This window comes from Chiloscyllium plagiosum, unplaced genomic scaffold, assembly GCF_037043375.1.
Source record: "Chiloscyllium plagiosum isolate Xiang-an unplaced genomic scaffold, Cpla_swu_hap1 HiC_scaffold_1, whole genome shotgun sequence".
NCBI lineage: Eukaryota > Metazoa > Chordata > Chondrichthyes > Orectolobiformes > Hemiscylliidae > Chiloscyllium > Chiloscyllium plagiosum.
In genome coordinates, this window is record NW_028270139.1 from 154,795,608 (window position 1) to 154,812,731 (window position 17,124).

General features: G+C 44.8%; 1 protein-coding gene across 2 annotated transcripts in view; it reads left to right on the plus strand.

The window, feature by feature from the left end:
* The window catches only part of LOC122553785 (dedicator of cytokinesis protein 2-like), a 1,246,386-nt gene that overhangs the window by 108,174 nt on the left and 1,121,088 nt on the right, over nucleotides 1-17,124 (plus strand). For both annotated transcript variants that reach the window (XM_087991733.1, XM_043698147.2), the window contains exon 5: nucleotides 5,956-6,052. In XM_087991733.1, the coding sequence (XP_087847859.1) occupies nucleotides 5,956-6,052 (97 nt within the window). The remainder of the gene's footprint in view (nucleotides 1-5,955; nucleotides 6,053-17,124) is intronic.

The following is a 17,124-nucleotide window of genomic DNA, read 5'->3' on the forward strand; positions in this document are numbered from 1 at the left end:
CATTGGGCTGGGTTTGCCATGACCCATCAATAAAGGAAAAAAAGAGAGATTGTTAGATTTTGCTCATGGATAAGAATTTCAAAAACTTAATATGTAAGTAAAGGAAGTATTGTTTTGGGAAGTGAATAGCAATTGATGCCTCCTGATTTTAGACGGAACATAAATGGAGTTTCAGACTTATCCAGAGCACAGCTCTCCAGCTTTGTTAAAATGTAAAATTCTCCTCCACAGAAAAGCAGTTGAGGCCAAAACATTAAAATTTTCAAGAGGGAGAGGGGGCTAAAGGGATCAAAGGGTATGGGAGAAAGCTGCAACAGGGTGCTGAGTCAAGTGATCAGCCATGATCATACTGAACAATGGTGCAGGCTCAAATGGACAAATAGCCCGCTGCCCTTTCTCTTATAATTTGGATAAATATGAGGTTATGCACTTTAGAAGCAAAAACAAGAAGGCAGATTACTACCTGACTGGCTGTAAATTGGGAGAGGGGAGTGTGCAGTGGGACCTGGGTGTCTTTGTGCACCAGTTGCTGAAGGTAAGCTTGCAAGTGCAGCAGGTGGTAAAGAAGGCAAGTGGTATCTTAGCCTTCATTGTGAGAGGTTTTGAGTACAGGAGCAGGGTTGTGTTGTCGTTATACAAAGCCTTGGTGAGACCACACCTAGAGTATTGAGTGCAGTTTTGGTCTTCTTTTCTGAGGAAGGATGCTCTTGTTCTTGAGGGAGTGCAGTGAAGGTTTACCAGGCTGATCCCAGGAATGGCAGGACTGATGTATGAGGAGAGATTGACTAGGTTAGGATTGTTTTCACTGGAGTTCAGATCAGGGGGTGTCTCATAGACTCATAAAATTCTATCAGGGCTAGACAGGGGAGATGCAGGGAGGATGTTCCGATGGTGGGTGTGTCCAGAACCGGGGGGTCAGACTCTGAGGATTTGGGGTGGACCACTTAGGACGGAGATGAGGAGACACTTTTCCACCCAAAGAGTGGGTGAACCTGTGGAATTCATTACCACAGGAAGTCATTGATGCCAAAACCGTGGGCGGCACAGTGGCATGTGGGCGGCACGGTGGCACAGTGGTTAGCACTGCTGCCTCACAGCGCCTGAGACCCGGGTTCAATTCCCGCCTCAGGCGACTGACTGTGTGGAGTTTGCACATTCTCCCCGTGTCTGCGTGGGTTTCCTCCGGGTGCTCCGGTTTCCTCCCACAGTCCAAAGATGTGCAGGTTAGGTGAATTGGCCATGCTAAATTGCCCGTAGTGTTAGGTAAGGGGTAAATGTAGGGGTATGGGTGGGTTTCGCTTCGGCGGGTCGGTGTGGACTTGTTGGGCCGAAGGGCCTGTTTCCACACTGTAATGTAATGTAATCTAATCTAATCTAATCTAAAAAACACTGAATATACTCAAGAGATGGCTAGACATAGCATATTGAGTGAATGGGATCAAAGGTTAATGGGAGAAAGCAGGATTAGGCTATTGAGTTGGACAATCAGCCATGATCATGATGAATGGCAGAGCAGGCTGGAAGGGCTGAATGGCCTCCTCCTCCTCCTATCTTCCCTGTTTCAAAATTTTCTACATCAGAAAATGTTTATGAGCTTAAAATTTTCAAATGAGCACTTGATTTTAAATATTTGAAGTGATTTCAAGTTGAGGCTTGAAGCATATTACATCCAGAAATCAAGAAAGGTTATGGGGTGATGTCCAAATTGTTTCTCGGAGTGAAAGGTAACATGTTTCCATATGTCAGAGAGGTGATGGCAAAGCTGCACGGTGCCCATTTCTTTGACGTGTTTGACACAGAGAGGGTGGTAGTTTAATCAGATTTGAAGTGAAAGTTTTTTTTTGGTTGAGTAAGAGAGATGGTTTCTATCAGCTGGCTATTATCAGAAACATGACACATGTATTCAATAAATTCAGTGAGTGTGTTCGGGCAGGAGCACATGGAATAGGATAAAAATTGGTTTGTCAGACGGCCATCCATCAAAGTTAAACATCTGGGCAGAATGTGCCTTGGATGGCAACAGTCCAAGGAGGGCAGAAATCACTCTCGGGTCAGTGCAGTCCCTTGTTTGTGAAGTACACCTTTTATTCAAGCCAGGGGCAGTTGTGAAATAGAGGAGCCATGATTGGAAATACCCTCCCTGTTCTGCTTGTAATTTTACTGTTAGCGTAATATTAAATGTTAGATTGAAAGCATTCTAAATTCAAGTCACCTGCCTGCAATATTGAATTTGCAAATCCAATTCTCATCATGGGCAGCAATTTGATGAAAAAAATCATTCTGTGCTCTTGTCCTTGACCATCTCTGCGTGTTAGCAATTCCAATTTAATGTACTCCCACGTATCTAATTCCTTAATTATTCATTATAGTAGTTTCAGAGAATCTTATCCTTAGAATACATTAATGTGGAAATGTAAATGTTGCTTCCTATCCTGTTGTTTTGTCTTTACTCTTGTAATTTTATCTATTTTTCTATTTAGATTGTTGCATTAGATTGGTATTTCTTTGCTTTATTGCTAGTGTCTAGAACCTCCCACGCCTGACAGCAATCCTGGACCACAACGTTCCTTACTGAGTCTGACTATATTTTATTGAAGCTACTGAAGTAGAAGGGGAAGATTTTCATGGCTTCCTCAGGGATCCTTCCCCCCCCCCCCCCAAGCGCTTTGCAGTAAATAATGTACTTTTCAAGCCAGTGCAGAAACTGCAGTGAACAATTTGGCAGCAGATATGAGGAGAGGAGCATGGAGCTAATGTTTCCCTTGCTCAGCACAAAAATCACAGGACTGTCATATTGCATAAAGAGGCCATCCAGCCCATCATGACTGCACTGGTTCTATTATCTAGTGCCAGTCTCCTGCATTTTCCCAGTTATTCCAGCACATCTTTCCAAATAATCATCCTATGGCCTCTCTTAGTGCCTCAGTTGAACCTGCCTCCAGCACGGTTCCAGGCAGTGCATCCTATAACCGGGGCGGGGGGGGGTTGGTAATGCTCCGGTGGTATTATCCATGGACTTATTAATATAGGGACCTGGGTTTGAATCCTGCCATGTTGGATGGAGCAGTTTGGAGTTATGCATTTTCAGCAGCAAGTCTTTCAGAAGAGATGTTAAACTATCTGCAATTGCAATCAAGATAGACCACTAACTGACAACAAATCTGAGAGAGTCACAGAGCAGTGCACGCTATTTGTTCATCACCAGGCAAAGGGGCAGCACTCTGAAAGCTTGTGATTTCAAGTAAACCTGTTGGACTGTAATCTGGTGTCATGTGATTTCTGACTTTGTCCACCCCAGTCCAACACCGGCACCTCCACGTCACAGCTCAATTTGGATATCAACTTCTGAGGCGACTGATCTTCACTAGTGGGAGTCATTGTTCAATTGTGTGTGTGTGCTGAAGTTGAAGAAACAGTAGGAAAGTCATGGGGGGAGTTTAATGCTTCTTCAAGAGGTGAGGTGTTGGAGGAGAGTAGGTATAGAGTTGACAGCCCATGGGATTCCTCTCATACACAACTAAGCCCAAGTGGAAAGGATTGAGGATGGACTTCCTATCTGGAGGTTAGATTAGAGTGGTGTTGGAAAAGCACAGCAGGTCAGGCAGTATCCAAGGAGCAGGAAAATCAACGTTTCGGGCAAAAGCCTTCTTTGCCTTCCCATCTGGAGGCCAATTCTGTTGGCCATTTAAGGGCATTAGCCTCAACGTGTCAGATAAATCCCCTCAGGTGTGCATGAGGGCAATTCAGAGACAGGGCGATTTTTCTGATTTGGTAGTTTGTGGCTAAAAACGTCAAGGCCTACCAACACATGAAGACCTCCAGCCTCGCCTTTCCCTTAAAGTTAAGGAGAGGTGATGGCCTAATAGTATTACTGCTGGACTGTTAATCCAGTGCCCCGGTTCAAATCCTGCCATGGCAGATGGTAGAAATTGAATTCAGTAAATATCTGGAATTCAGAGTCTGATGATGATGACCTTGAATCCATTGTACGTCGTTGGGAATACCCAACTTGTTCACGAGTATCCTTTCAGCAAGGTGTTGCCATCCGTACGTCTGGCTTACACGTGACTCCACTCCCACATCAATGTGGTTGACTCTTAACTGCCCTCTGGGATGGGCAATAAATGCTGGCCTAGCCAGTGACTGCCTCATCCTGTGAATGAATTGTCTAAAAGTTACTGTCTTCCATCTTCGAAGAGGCTGACCTGACTTGCACTGGAAATTCTGTCTCTCCCACAACCCCAGCCTGCGTTAATTGTAGCCAGGGCAACAGCTCTCGGAGGTGGGAAACTCCCCGTCCTTGAGGAGTCTCTCACCAGCCAGAGGATTGCCTGTTTTACAAATTTTGTTGGGGTGGGTGGGAGCAGCTAAATGGTTGCAGCACGGTCACCTCCTACTATCCAGACAGTGGATGGGCCCGTCACCATTCAGTAAATTCTACCTGACTGGAAATCACTTCAACCTTCATTGTGACCCACAAAACCTGGTGCTCAAGTGTAACTTGGACCTTGTTTCAGAACCTACCATAATTACAAATTGGCCAAAATTGCAATTCAGGGGGGCAGTGAAACAAAAGAAAATGTGAAATATATTAGCAGATGGCATATTAGTCAGAGCCATCCTTGATAATATTAATGCTTTGGATTATTTTCCTTAACAAGGAATTTAGTGACTTTGCCTGACAGAGATGATTGCAGTAAATTTTTTAAAGTTTTGGTTATAACTAGGTTGTTTAACAGTGCAGTAACTGGTCAGTACAGATTCTCAGTAACACATGTTACAAAACCCGAAAATGAGACCACACAGACTCTGAGCTTGATACAGAAAAGATTTACAAGGATGTTGCCAGGGTTGGAGGGTTTGAGCAACAGAGAAAGGTTGAATTGGCTGGGGCTTTTTTTCCCCGGAGGGTCGGAGACTGAGGGGTGACTTTTTAGAGGTTTATACAAGGGTGAATAGTTGAGTTCTTTTCTCCAGGCTGGGCTGGTGGGGAGTCCAAATCTCGAGGGCATTGAGTCATAGAGATGTACAACATGGAAACAGACTCTTCGCTCCAACCCGTCCATGCCCAACCAGATATCCCAACCCAAACTAGTCCCACCTGCCAGCACCCGGCCCATATCCCTCCAAACCCTTCCTATTCATATACCCATCCAAATGCCTCTTAAATGTTGCAATTGTACCAGCCTCCACCACATCCTCTGGCAGCTCATTCTATATACGTACCACCTTCTGCGTGAAAACATTGCCTCTTAGGTCTCTTTTACATCTTTCTCCTCTCACCCTAAACCTATCAACCTCCAGTCTTCCGGCACCTCACCTGTGACTATCGATGATACAAATATCTCAGCAAGAGGCCCAGCAATCACTTCTCTAGCTTCCCACAGAGTTCTCAGGTACACCTGATCAGGTCCTGGGGATTTATCCACCTTTAACCGTTTCAAGACATCCAGCACTTCCTCCTCTGTAATCTGCATAGGTTTAAGGTGAGAGCAGAAAGATATAAAAGTGGCCTAAGGGGCAACTTTTTCACGCAGAGGGTGAGAGGAGAAAGATTTAAAAATGAGGGGTAATGTTTTCATGCAGTGGATAGTGCGTATATGGTGCGAGCTGCCAGAAAAAGTGGTGGAGGCTGGTACACTTAATGTGGATAGGTATATGAATAGGAAGGATTTAGAGGGATATGGGCCAATAAGACTAGATTAATTTAGGATATCTGGTCGGCATGGACAAGTTGGACAAAGGGTCTGTTTTTGCATTGTACAACTCTATGACTGTATTCCCTGTGGCCCTTATCATCAGTTTGAATTTCAACTTGTAAGAAACAGTTGAATGACTGAAGCTTGTGTGGGTGAACATCGGGGTAAGTGGATCAAAGGGGATTCTTTATCCGTGGCTGAGGCTGCAGTTTTATGGTGTGCTGGGGACTAACGTGAGCTCTCTTTGTTTCTCCAGTAATCAGGAGAACATTGTCTCGAAGGAGATGCCCCTGGTGCAAGAAATCACGACCACCTTGAGGGAATGGTCCAACATCTGGAAACAGCTGTACATGGTGAGTGAGCAAGCTCAGTTCTTCCTGCCTTTGGAGATGACTAGCTATTTGAGCTGGCTGTTTGCAACAGCAGCACTGCACAGTGAAGAGATTGGAGTGCACATTTCATCAGTTGCCAATTCTCTTGACTCTGATGAAAGCACACAATGCAGAGATGGCCGGGACAGTCATAGGGTTTAAAAAAGAAGGCCATTCATTAACTCTCCAGGATCCATTGTGTAACAATTTCCTTTCAATTATGAAATGAGGGAAAGCATTGTGGTGCCTCTCCTCTAGAATCAGGTTAGGGTAATGGATAATCCTTCGATGATTGACTGCGTGTTTGGATCATTGTGAAATAAGGTTTTAGACATCCTTACTCGGGTTTAGAAAAATATGCAGACCCTTGAGACAAAAATGTCTACTTGGAGGTGGTCTGTATAGTCTTGCAGTACCATTATAATCGGGGAGGCACGAGGGTTATTATCATTGAAATATTAATCCAGAGACCCAGGTAGTGTTCTGGGTCCTGGGTTCAAGTCCCGCCACGGCTGATGCTGGACTTTGAATACTTTGGAATTCTGGAATTAAGAATCTAACAATGATCATGAAAGTACTGTCAATTGTTCACTCATGTCTTTTAGAGAAAAAAAATCTGTCATCCTTACCTGGTCTGGCCTACATGTGACTCCAGACCCACAGCAATGTGGTTGACTCTTAACTGCACTCTGGGTAATTATGAATGGGCAATAAATGCTGGCCCAGCCAATGACACTTTCATCCTATGAATGAAAACTTTAAAATGCTGAAGAACATGAGTCATTCTCCCAGTTATCTCACTGATAGTTGCTCCTGCATCAACAACTCTAAAATGGATGGACCCATATTTTCTGATCAAGTCCAGAAACAGTATTTCAACGATAATAACCCTCGCGCCTCCCCAACAAAAAAAAATCAACATTTACCTTCAGAGGAGTTATCCATGTGAACCTTAGAACTAAGAACCTTCCCAGCTGAAGGTCAGGAGGCCACACAGCCAGTGCTAAAGTAGATTGGCATCGAAAACTGTGCCCATTTTGTATCCCCAATACTAGCTTTTAAATTTACTTACATTTCAAAGTACATGAATAAGAAAGGTTTGGAGAGATGTGGACCACGTGTAGGCAGGTGGGACTCATTTAGTCTTGGGAGTAGGGTTGGCATGAACTGGTTGGACCAAAGGGTCTGTTTCTGCGCTGTATGACTTTATTAAAAATCCTGATGCCATTTGATAACTGCTGAGTTGTCAAAGGCTGCCTGGTGTCTGAGAGGATAAGGTGGAACGTGCCACGTGGTTCATGGTGACTGGGAGATGTGAGGGTGCAGGGTGCCTGGTGGGTGAGGATATAAGGGGGAGGTGCCAGGTGGTGAGGGACAGACTGGGAGATGTGAGGGTGCAGGGTGCCTGGTCGGTGAGGGTGTAAGGGGGAAGGTACTAGGTTGTGAGGGGTAGACTGGGAGATGTGAGGGCGCAGGGTGCCTGGTGGGTGAGGATATAGGGGGAGGTGCCAGGTGGTTCATGGTAGACTGGGAGATGTGAGGGTGCAGGGTGCCTGTTGGGTGAGGATATAAGGGGGAGGTGCCAGGTGGTTCATGGTAGACTGGGAGATGTGAGGGTGCAGGGTGCCTGTTGGGTGAGGATATAAGGGAGAGGTGCCAGGTGGTTCATGGTAGACTGGGAGATGTGAGGGTGCAGGGTGCCTGTTGGGTGAGGATATAAGGGGGAGGTGCCAGGTGGTGAAGGGTGAGGGTGCAGGGTGCCTGGTGGGTGAGGATGTAAGGGGGGAGGTACTAGGTGGTGGGGCACAGACTGGGTAGAATGAGGTTGCAGGGTGCTCGGTGGGTGAGGATGTAAGGGGAGGGGCTGTACTAGGTTGTGAGGGACAGACTGGATAGAGTGAGGGTGCAAAGTACCCAGTGGGTGAGGGTGTAAGGGGGGAGGTACAAGGTGGTGAGGGACAGACTAGGTACAGTGAGGGTGCAGGGTGCCCAGTGGGTAAGGATGTAAGGGGGGAGGTACTAGGTGGTGAGGGACAGACTGGGTAGAGTGAGGGTGCAGAGTGCCTGTTCAGTGAGGATGTAAGGGGGGAAGTACTAAGTGGTGAGGGACAGATTGGGTAGAGTGAGGGTGCAGGGTGCCCGGTGGGTGAGGGTGTAAGGGGGAAAGTATTAGGTGGTGAGGGACAGACTGGGTAGAGTGAGGGTACAGGGTGCCTGGTGGGTGAGAGTGTAAGGGGGAGGTATTAGGTGGTGAGGGACAGACTGGAGAGAGTGAGGGTGCAGGGTGTCCGGTGGGTGAAGGTGTAAGGGGAGAGGTACTAGGTGGTGAGGGACAGACTGGGTAGAGTGAGGGTGCAGGGTGCCTGGTGGGTGAGGATATAAGGGAGAGGTGTCAGTTAGTGAGATGTAGATGAGGATGTATGAGAGTGCAGGGTGCCTGATGGGTGAGGGTGTAAGTGGGGGAGATACTAGGTGGTGAGGGGTAGACTGTGAAGGGTGAGGGTGCAGGGTGCCTGATGGGTGAGGGTGTAAGTGGGGGAGATACTAGGTGGTGAGGGGTAGACTGTGAAGGGTGAGGGTGCAGGGTGCCTGGTGGGTGAGGGTGTAAGGGGGGAGGTACTAGGTGGTGAGGGGTAGACTGTGAAGGGTGAGGGTGCAGGGTGCCCGGTGGGTGAGGGTTTGATGGCCAGGCAGGTGACAGGTCGGGTGTCAAATGTAAAGGGGGTGGATATTAGGTGACATATACATGAGGGTACCATAAGGATGGGGAGGAGAATGCAATGTACCTGAGCAAATGCTGCAGGTTGGGATGGGCATTCGGGAATGGTCAGATCAGGGGTTTTGAGTCTAAAGCTAGGTACATTAAGTATTCTGGGATTGTGTGAGTGGAGTCCAGTTGGATCCAGATGACAAGCAGTTATGGCAATGCATGAGTCAACAGCCAGCCTCTCCCTATTCTAAGAACTGGTTGCAAAGCTAGAAGCCAATACATGCTTTTGAAAGTATTCAAATTAGTTCTGTCTTAAGCTGTTTCCTGTCGCAGAGCTGCTGTATACTGGTAGGGGAATGGGTCGTGATGCATGACCTTGCCACATCTCAGCTAAGTTTCCTCTCCATTGGGCAGGATTGGTGTTGTGCAAAGGGTTAACACTTGACTTTGTAACTGGAGGTTGTAACACTGCGCTGTTGAACCACATTGTTCAGGCTAAACAAGCAGCCAGATTTATCACCGAACCAACTTTCACAGAAGTTAAGCAGAACAGAACTCTGCTTTGGATGAGATCATTGCAGTTCATCTGGCCAGTTCCAATCAGAAGAGTCGAAACCTACACCCTTATTAACTCTGAACAGTTCTTATGTCTTTCAATCTTGCTGAAGGCATTTGACTGAATCTTTTAATCATCTTTCATGTTTCAGTGAAGTGACAGCACCTCAGATGTACTCTGTTGACTGTAAAGAAATGTGTATTCACAGTCTAAAAATAAGGGGTAAGCCATTCAGGACTGAGGTGAAGAAGAAAGTTTTCACTAAGAGTTGTGAACCTGTGGAATTGTTGAATGCAGGAAGCTGTTGGGGCCAGTTCAATAGATATATTCAAGAGGGAGCTGGACATGGCCCTGGTGACTAAAGAGATCAAGGGGATTGGAGAGAAAGTGGGAGTGGGATACTGAGATTGCATGATCATATTGACTGGTGGTGCAGGCTCAAAGGGCTGACTGGCCTATCCCTGCACCAATTTTCAATATTTCTATATCACACTTTCACAATCACCAAAGTCTCAAAGTTCTTTCGCTTTTGCAGTGTGGTAACATTGTAATGCAGGAAATACCACAGCTAATTTTCACTCAACAAACAGCAATGTGAATTGGTGTGAATTGGATAATTTGTTTCTGATGATGTCAAACAATAAATAGGAACTAGAAAAGTAGGGATAGCTCCTTACTTCTCTTCAGAAGATGGAATCTTTCATATCCAAACTGCTTCCTCAGTGCTGCCTTGGTTTTTTTTATCAGCGCATACGATTGAGGGGTTTTGTGTGTGTGTGTGTGTGTGTGTGTGTGTGTGTGTGTGTGTGTGTGTGTGTGTGTGTGTGTGTGTGTGTGTGTGTGTGTGTGTGTGTGTGTGTGTGTGTGTGTGTGTGTGTGTGTGTGTGTGTGTGTGTGTGTGTGTGTGTGTGTGTGTGTGTGTGTGTAACTGACACTAAAATGCTTTGGCATAAACATTATATAAATGTAAGCTCCTCATTTCTTTAAAATCAGTGCACTTTGTTTTAGAAACTCTCAGTGCATTAACTGTTTTTTTTTAAAAGCAGTTGCCTATGAGCACGGCCATAATACAGAATTACCTCATAAATAAGAAGGTAAGAACATCACCAGAATTCCTGAACAGGATCCAGAGACTCGGAACAGGAAATCTTTTTATGACATTCATTTTTGAAGCACTCGTCAGAAGGTTTTGTAAATAAATTGGGGGAATAGTTTGCATAAAATCAGACACCCCTGTAGGCTTTCCCATCTATGAGTAACGTCTCTGTGTCAGTGCAGCTGGAGGAGAGGTTGGGAGAGGGAGCGGATGCAGGCAGCAGTGATTTGAGACAAGGCTGCAAATTGATGGAACAATTCTGGTTTGTCACCTACTGTTGTCGTGTGGGTACGATGTTTTCCGCTGGGATTTTAACTTTTGACTGCTGGACTGCAAAGCAAAAATCTACTCTACTTAACTCGAATCAGTTGAATATTTCATGTTGAATTTCAGATTAGCTGTGGTGAACAATGTGATTTCATACATTGTCGCTACTATGGTTCAGGCTGAATTTTAATTACCCAACTCTGTACCAGACGGTCCAGAATGCCATTAACCCCGGGAGCTTATGTTTTTTTAATCAGACAAGTCTCTCTGATTTGTTTCCTTTTATTACAAAAATACTGACCTCTGCACTGGACATGAAGGGTTGAAGTGAGAGGATTTCAACCAAATGAAAATGAGCAGAGAATCAAATAAAAACAGCTGAGTGTTGAACAGTTTGGTTCATGGAATACAATTTATGATGTTCTCAAATAGAAATCACAGAGATCTATAAAAACACTGCATGGAAATCAAAGAACAACTGGCAGGTTGCTGAAAGGTAGATTATTTCCAGCTCAATGAGCCTGTAACAAAAGATTAGAAATTTACAAGCACAACTAGAAAAAAAGATCTTGCATTCAAATGGCCCTTTTTATATCCTCATGATGTCTCAGCTGCTTCCGAGGCATTAAATTATTTTAAAGTGCAGTTGTAGTCATTTTGCACTGATATAAATGCCAGACTCAATGGATAAATATCTGAAAAAGAAAATAATATTAAGAATTAAGTGAAAAGAACAGATAAATAAGATTAGAGCCAATGGGCCAAACTTTGTTGAAAATACAACATTATTTGAATGGAACGTGTTTTTATTGCCACAAATGTTGATCAAACACTTGTGGTGTGGAAGAGTTGCACCAGTGAACGGCAAATTGGTACAAATTGCGAGTTGATTTTTCCCTCTCTCTCATTAGCCACACAAAGGAGTTCTCATCAGAATTCTCTCGAGTAAACCTGCAGGTTGAGTCTGTAGTTAGGAAGGCAAATGCAATGTTGGCACTTGTTTTGAGAAGACTTGAATATAAAAGTAGGAAAACTCTTTAGAGGCTCTATAAGGCTCTGGTCAGATCACATTTGGAGTACCGTGTGCAGTATTGGGCCCCATAGCTCAGGAAGGGTGTCCTGGCCCTACAGCGTGTTCAGAGGAGCTTCATGAGAATGGGTCTAAGAATGAAAAGCTTAACATATGAGGAATGTTTGAGGACTTTAGAAGGTTGGGGGGATCTAAATGAAATGCACAGAATACTGAATGGCCTGGACAGAGTGGATGTTGGGAAGATGTTTCCATTGATAGGAGAGACTAGGGCTGGAGTAAAGGGAATACCTTTTAGAATGGAGATAAGGAGAAACTTCTTAATCAAAGTGTAGGGAGATGCCAGAGAGTGCTGAATCTATAGAGGTCATTGAGTATATTTAGGGCTGAGATAAATAGGTTCTTGATTGTCAAAGAGGATCACGGGTTGCAGGGAGAATGGGGTTGACCAACCTATCAGCCATGATTGAATGGTGGAGCAGACTCAATGGGCTGAACAGACTTATTTCTGCTTCTATGTCTTATGGTCTTAAAACTCCCAAGGTTTTTTTTTAATGAAGCTGTTGTACATATTTGTTACCAATTTATCTTTACAAAATGTCAAGATTTATAATTAGTAGTGGTATAATAATTAGAAATGGTCACTAGACAGTCTGTCTTGCCTGGAAAGTGAACTTTTATAAGTCATAGGAGTCACACAACATGGAAACAGACCCTTCAGTCCAACCAGGTAAAAACAATGACTGCAGATGCTGGAAACCAGATTCTGGATTAGTGGTGCTGGAAGAGCACAGCAGTTCAGGCAGCATCCGAGGAGCAGGAAAATCGACGCTTCGGGCAAAACCAGTCCATGCCGAACATTGTCCCATCTACCTGCTCCTGGCACATATCCCTGTTGTAATTGTACCTACATTCACCACTTCTTCAGGAAGTTAATTCCACACATGAACCACCGTCTATGTTTAAAAAAACGCCCCTCATCTTTTGTAAATCTCTCTCCTCTCACCTTAAAAATGTGACCCCTAGATTTGAAATCCCCTGTCCTTGGGAAAAGACAACTATCATTAACTCTATCTATATGCCTTATTATTTTACAAACTTCTATCAGGTCGCCTCTCAACCTCCTATGCTCCACTGAAAATGTCCCACCCATCCAGCCTTTTTTTATAACTCAAACCTTCCCTTCCAGCAACACCCTGGTAAATCTCTTCAGAAACCTCTCCAGCTTGATAATATCCTTTCTATAACTGGAGGACCAGAACTGGACAAGGTACTACAGAAGGGCCCTCATCCGTCTCCTGTACTACCTCAACATGACTTGCCAACTATAAATGCACCACATAATTAGTTACAGTAGTCTTATTACAAATATCTGAAATAAAAATTCAAACTTTTTACCCTCAAAAACAGCCATACAGATACTCAAACCTCTGTCCACAGCAACCCTCCAAAGGACATACCACCCAAAAGCATCTCCCTACTTTTTGGTTAACCTACCTAACCTTCACATCCCCAAATGCTGAGGGCAATTTAGCTTGTCCAATCCACCTAACCTGTACATCTTTGGACTGTGAGAGGAAACCCACACAGACACTGGGAGAATGTGAAAACTCCATGGAGACAGTTGCCTGAAGCTGGAATTGAACCAAAGTTCCTGGTGCTGTGAAATAGCAGTGCTAACCACTGAGCCACCATGCTGCCCCCTACTGGCTACTGAATTTACTCAATGATGTGCAACCCTTTGAGGTAGCGATATCCAAAAATTCACAACCCTTGAGTGAAAAAGTTTCTCCGTATTCCAGTCTGAAATGATGATTCCCTGTGGTACTGTGCCCAATTGGTCAAGATTCCCTCGCCAGGGGAAAGAGCCTCTCAGTATTTAACACATCAAGAAGGAACTGAATGCCATATCTCCAGATTTTCAGATGACACTAAGCTGGGTGGCAATGTGTGCTGTGAGGATGGCAGAGGGGTTGCAGGATGACTTTGGCAGACTGGCTGTGTGGGCACATACCTGGCAAATGCAATATAATGTGAGGTTAACCAGTTTGGTCACAAAACAGGAAGGTAGTTAATGATCCGACAGTTTAGGGAAAAGTGAGGTGCAATGGGATCTGGGCATTATGGTGGAACAGTTGCCGATGGTTGGCATGCAGGTGCAGTAGGCAGTGAGGGAAGCTAATAGCGTGCTGGACTTCATAGTGAGAGAATTTAAGCATCGGAGTCAGGATGTCTTGCTGCAGTTATGCAGGGTGTTGTTGGGGTCACACCTTGAGTACTGTGTGCAGTTTTGGTCTCCTCGTCTGAGGAAGGACATTCTTGCTATTGAGGGAGTCCAGCAAAGGTTCACCAATTGATTCCCGAGATGGCAGAACTGACAATGGAGGAAAGACTGGATCGACTGGGCCCTACTTGCTGGCATTTAGAAGAATGAGGGGGGTATCTCATGAGCTGGGGCAGGTGTCAGATCTTGCGGTGGGAGAGCATTTTGGTGATAGTGACCACAACTGCCTCACATTCTATATAGCTATGGAGAAGGAGAGAAGTAGGCACAATGGGAGGATATTTAATTGGGGAAAAGGAAACTATGATGTTATCAGAAGTGCGTTGGGAAGCATGGACTGGGAGCAATTGTTCCATGGAAAGGGCACTATAGACATATGGAGACTGTTTAAGGAACAGTTGCTGCGAGTGATGCATAAATATGTCCCTCTGAGACAGGCAAGAAGGGGTAAGATAAAGGAACCTTGGATGACGAGAGCGGAGGAGCTTCTCGTCAAAAGAAAGAAGGCAGCTTACGTAAGGTGGAGGAAGCAAGGGTCCTGCTTAGCTCTACAGGATTACAGGCAGGCGAGGAAGGAGCTCAAAAATGGTCTGAGGAGAGCCAGGAGGGGGCATGAGAAAGGCTTGGCAGGAAGGATTAGGGAGAATCCAAAGGCATTTTACACGTATGTGAGGAATAAGAGAACGATCAAAGCAAGAGTAGGGCTGATCAGGGATAGCATAGGAAACTTGTGTATAGAGTCTGAGGAGGTAGGGGAAGCCCTAAATGAGTTTTTTGCTTCAGTCTTTACTAAAGAAAAGGATCTTGTTGTGAGTGAAACCATTAAGAAGCAGGTAAGCATGCTGGAACAGATAGAAATTGGGGAAGCTGATGTGTTGAAAATTTTGACAAACATTAAGATTGACAAGTCGCCAGGGTCAGACCAGATTTGCCCTTGGCTGCTTTGGGAAACGAGAAATGTGATTGCTTCGCCGCTTGCGAAGATCTTTGCATTCTCGCTCTCCACTGGAGTCGTACCTGAGGACTGGAGAGAGGCAAATGTAATTCCTCTCTTCAAGAAAGGAAATAGGGAAATCCCCGGCAATTACAGAACAGTCAGTCTCATGTCTGTCGTCTGCAAGGTGTTAGAAAGGATTCTGAGGGATAGGGTTTATGACCATCTGGAAGAGCATAGCTTGATTAACTGCAGTCATCATGGCTTTGTGAGGGGCAGGTCATGCCTCATAAATCTTATTGAGTTCTTTGAGGATGTTACTAGATAAGTTGATGAGGGTTGAGGGATGTGGTGTATATGGACTTCAGGAAGGCATTTGATAAGGTTCCCCATGGTAGGCTCATTCAGAAAGTCAGGACGAATGGGACACAGGGAAACTTAGCTGTCTGGATACAGAACTGGCTGGTCGACAGAAGACAGCCAGTGGTAGTGAAGGAAAGTATTCTGCCTGGAAGTCAGTGGTGAGTGGTGTTCCACAGGGCTCTGTTCTTGGGCCTCTACTCTTTGTAATTTTTATTAATGACTTGGATGAGGAGATTGAAGGATGGGTCAGCAAGCTTGCAGACGACACAAAGGTTGGAGGTGTCGTTGACAGTATAGAGGACTGTTGTAGGCTGCAGCGTGACATTGACAGGATGCAGAGATGGGCTGAGAGGTGGCAGATGGAGTTCAACCTGAATAAATGTGAAGTGATGCATTTTGGGAGGTCAAACTTGAAAGTTGAGTACAGAATTAAAAACAGGATTCTTGGCAGTGTGGAGGAACAGCGGGATCTTGGTGTGCAGGTACATAGATCCCTTAAAATGGCCACCCAGGTGGACAGGGTTGTTAAGAAATTGTTAACACGAGGGGTCATAATTTTAAGCTGTTTGGCGGAAAGTATAGAGGAGATGTCAGAGGCGGGTTCTTTATGCAGAGAGTTGTGAGAGCATGGAATGCATTGCCAGCAGCAGTTGTGGAAGTGAGGTCATTGGGGATATTTAAGAGACTGCCAGACACGCATATGGTCACAGAAATTTGAGGGTTCGTACATTAGGTTTGCCTTACATGAGGACCAATGGTCGACACAACATCGTAGGCTGAAGGGCCTGTTCTGTGCTGTACTGTTCTATGTTCTATGTATCTCATAGAAACATTTAAAATCCTGATGGGACTGGACAGGCTAGATATAGGAAGAATGTTTCTAATGTTGGGGAAGTCCAGAACTAGGGGTCACAGTCTAAGAATAAGGGGAAAGCCATTTAGGATTGAGATGAAGAAGAATTTCCACAGGAAAGTTGTGATCCTGTGGAATTCTCTCCCATAGAAAGCTGTTGGGGCCAGTTCATAATATATATCCAAGAGGGGGCTAGACATGATTCTTGCAGCTAAAGGGATCAAGGGGTATGGAGGGAGGACAGTAATGGTATACTGAGACTGCATGATCAATCATGATTGTATTGAATGGTGATGCAGGCTCGAAGGGCCAAATGGTTTACTCCTGCACCTATATTCTATGTTTCTAAGCCCCTTCAGAATTGTATATGTTTCAATGAGATCGTATGTCCTCCATTATTCAGATAGCAGAGTCCCAATTTAAGCAGCCTTCTCATCCCAGAGACCTATCTTATGAACCTTCAATAATATGCCTCCAATTCCTTTCCTTAAAACTGCACACAGTACTCTTCACATGTTTTAATCAAACCCCAGAGGACTGCCTTTTCCATGTACATCAATCCCCTTCCAACAAAAGCCAGTGGTGCTTTTTTTATTTCAAAAATATACTTTATTCCTAAAAATATCCTTACCTACAGACGTAGTCATTTGAAGCAGTTTGGTTTTGTACAGTTGCATAAACATTGGAGTTTGACTCTATCCAACAAACAAACCACAGGCATTTGTTTCTTGTACAAGATAATATTTACAGGTATTTGGGAGGTTCCAATAACTAAATGGACCCCGTTTAACTTTGGCAGAAAGACCTTCGATGGTGGTCTTTCTCCACTGCACCTTGGTGGCATCTGTCCTAAGCTTTAATGTGTCCTTTAGCAGATAGTTCTGGACATTGGAATGTGCCAGTCTGCAACAATCGGTCAGGGTCAACTCCTTGCAATAAAAGCCAGCACACCATTCACCTT